Raw genomic sequence first — 2,432 nt, forward strand, 5'->3', positions numbered from 1 at the left:
GCGCCACTGTCCGAGTCGGCCGAGCCCCAGGAGGGGACGTCCCTGCCACAGGCCCCGCTGGCCGCCAGCTCGTTGACGCGGCTGTGGGCGGCCCTGAGGGCCTGCTTGGTGCCCATGATGGTGCCCCGGCTGGCCTTGGCCGCCACCCCGGGGGTCGCCCGTGGGGCTGGCCTGGGACCTGTCCCAGGGCCAGCCGGGGTCCTGCCTGCCACGGGGGCCAGCGGCTTCACCGAAGCACCCAGAGCCCTTGACCCGCCCGTGGCCAGGCTGCGGCCCTTGCCCCCACCAGCTGGAGGCTTGGGGGCCCCCACACCCTTGGCCGGGCTGCCCCTACAGGCAGGCGCGGGGCCGGTGGGCGGCACCCCCAACCTGGGCACGGCCCGGGCTGGCTTCCCGGCCACCTCCTTGGCCTTAGCACTGCTGTGCGCCAGGCCCTCACACCGCTCCAGAGACCCGTGGGGGGCCGGCCGGTATGTGGCCTCTGCCTTGCCAGCCCGGGCCTTCAGGCTGGACGTGGCCCTGGACACGGAGTGGTCAGCCCGGCTACTGGGCCTGGCCTCTTCGTCCCCCCGGAGAGCAGCAGCCCCAGCCGGCAGAGGCACCGGAGCCGGGCTGGTCCTGTGCTCCAGGCTGGACCTACGCACCGGAGGGGCCGGGGGGGACGCCCCGGCGGGCCTGGAGAAGAGGCCCCCCTTGGGAGCCACGCTCTTCTTGCTGGTGGTCTTCGAGCTGCCTGGGCAGGCCACCGCGTCAGCCGCAGCGTCCCCGCAGGACGTGGCAGGCGTGGTCACACCCAGCGTGGTAGCCCCCCTCCGCAGCAATGGGATCTGAGCCACAGCCTCTGGCCTGGGGGCCGCCCTGGCCACTACCTCGCAGCCATCCACCACCCTCCGGCCACAAGCTGGCACCGGGGCTGGGCTGGGCACCCTGGCAGCAGAAGCCCCCTGGAATGGGCCACACGCGTCTCCCCGGAGCAGCCAGGGGTCCTCGAATAGGCCCCTGGGGCCAGGCGGGCTCAGGGCCAGACAAGGGCAGGCCGCTCGACCGGCCGCCGAGGTAGTCCTGGGTCTGCGGGGAAGGCTGGAGTGGATGGTCTGGGCTGCGGCTCCGCCCCGCGGAGATGCGGCGCGGGGCTCCCTGCCAGGCCGGGTGGGGGCTGCCACAGCCACGGGGACGGGACTGTCCTGCGCATCCTGCTCTGACGACCCGAAGCCGCGGTGCTCTGGGGAGCGGTCGAGGATAGGGGGGCCCAGAGGCGTGGGCCCGGCCGGGCAGTCGGGGCTGGAAGGGTCCAGGCTGGCCCCGGAGGGTGCGGGGCCGAGGCCGTCGGCCGTGCAGACGCTGACCTCGCTGAGCCAGGAGCTGATGGAGGAGCTGGGACTGCCGCGGGGGGCCTGCGCGGCACACGCGTCCAACTCGTCGGTGACGCTGCTGATGATGCTCACCGGCCTCGAGCCCGAGGCCAGGGCCTGCAGGGAGCAGTCGCTGCCGAAGCTGGCCAGGCTGGCGGGGCGCCCGGGGCCAGCGAGTGCCCCCAGGGACAGCTCCTCTACCACCGTGAACACCAGCTCGTCCTCCCCGTTGAGCTCCACCGGCTGCTGCAGGGTCACGGTGGTGGTCAGCAGGCCCCGCTCCAGAGGGCCACGGGCGGGCGGGCGGGGCTGGACCCCCTGCCCGCTCATGCCCACCGGGGGCGTCCGGACCAGTCCGTCGGTGCCCCCTCCCCTGGGCTCGGCTGGGGCTCTGCCAGCTTCGGGCTGCCCAGGCGGCGGGGCTGGGCTGGGCAGCGGCCTCCTGCCTCCAGCCCCCGTGGCCTTGTCCGGCACAGACGGCTCAGGCCCAGCGCTGCTGGCCTCTGTCTGCTCACTGTTTGCCTTGGAGGGCTCCAGGGCTCCCCGGTGGCTGTCTGGACTGGGGCTGCCGTGAGCTGTGCTAGCAGCCAGCGGGGCACCCGCGGCTGTCCTGGGGGCTGGGGCGTCGGGCAGCGAGGTCTTCCTGCTGTCTGGGGCTCCCGCGGGGCCCTCACGGCCATCAATGCACTCCAGCCGCTCCTGCAGCTCCGCGAAGGTGCTGCAGCGGAAGTGGTCAGCGTCACGGGGGCCCCGGGAGGGTGGGCGGCGGCTCAGCGCTGGGATGATGGGCACGAAGTCGGGTGGGCCCTCGCCGTCCGTGAGCTCCCGGTCCGACAGCGCCGCCCCGCCCGGCCCCACGTAGATGACCGTGTCGCAGGACTGCTCACTGCCAGACGAGTAGTCGGGGTCTCCGGGTGAGCCGGAGGCCAGGCGGTCGGGGTCTGGGGCCCCGGGGCGCGGGTGGAAGGGTCGCAGGGGACGACGGACGTGACCTTCCTCGCAGGAGCTGTCCCCACCGGAGGAGCTGGACGCATACTGGGGGCAGAGCAGGCCGTGTGGTGAGCGACGGCCCTGCCCGCC

The 2,432-nt window shown here is 74.3% G+C and overlaps 1 protein-coding gene across 1 annotated transcript in view; it reads right to left on the minus strand.

The window, feature by feature from the left end:
• KIF26A (kinesin family member 26A) overlaps positions 1-2,432 on the minus strand; it is a 45,422-nt gene that overhangs the window by 4,820 nt on the left and 38,170 nt on the right. The window contains exon 7 of the mRNA XM_023522352.1: positions 3-2,423. Within this exon, the coding sequence (XP_023378120.1) occupies positions 3-2,423 (2,421 nt within the window). The remainder of the gene's footprint in view (positions 1-2; positions 2,424-2,432) is intronic.

This window comes from Pteropus vampyrus, unplaced genomic scaffold, assembly GCF_000151845.1.
Source record: "Pteropus vampyrus isolate Shadow unplaced genomic scaffold, Pvam_2.0 Scaffold341, whole genome shotgun sequence".
NCBI lineage: Eukaryota > Metazoa > Chordata > Mammalia > Chiroptera > Pteropodidae > Pteropus > Pteropus vampyrus.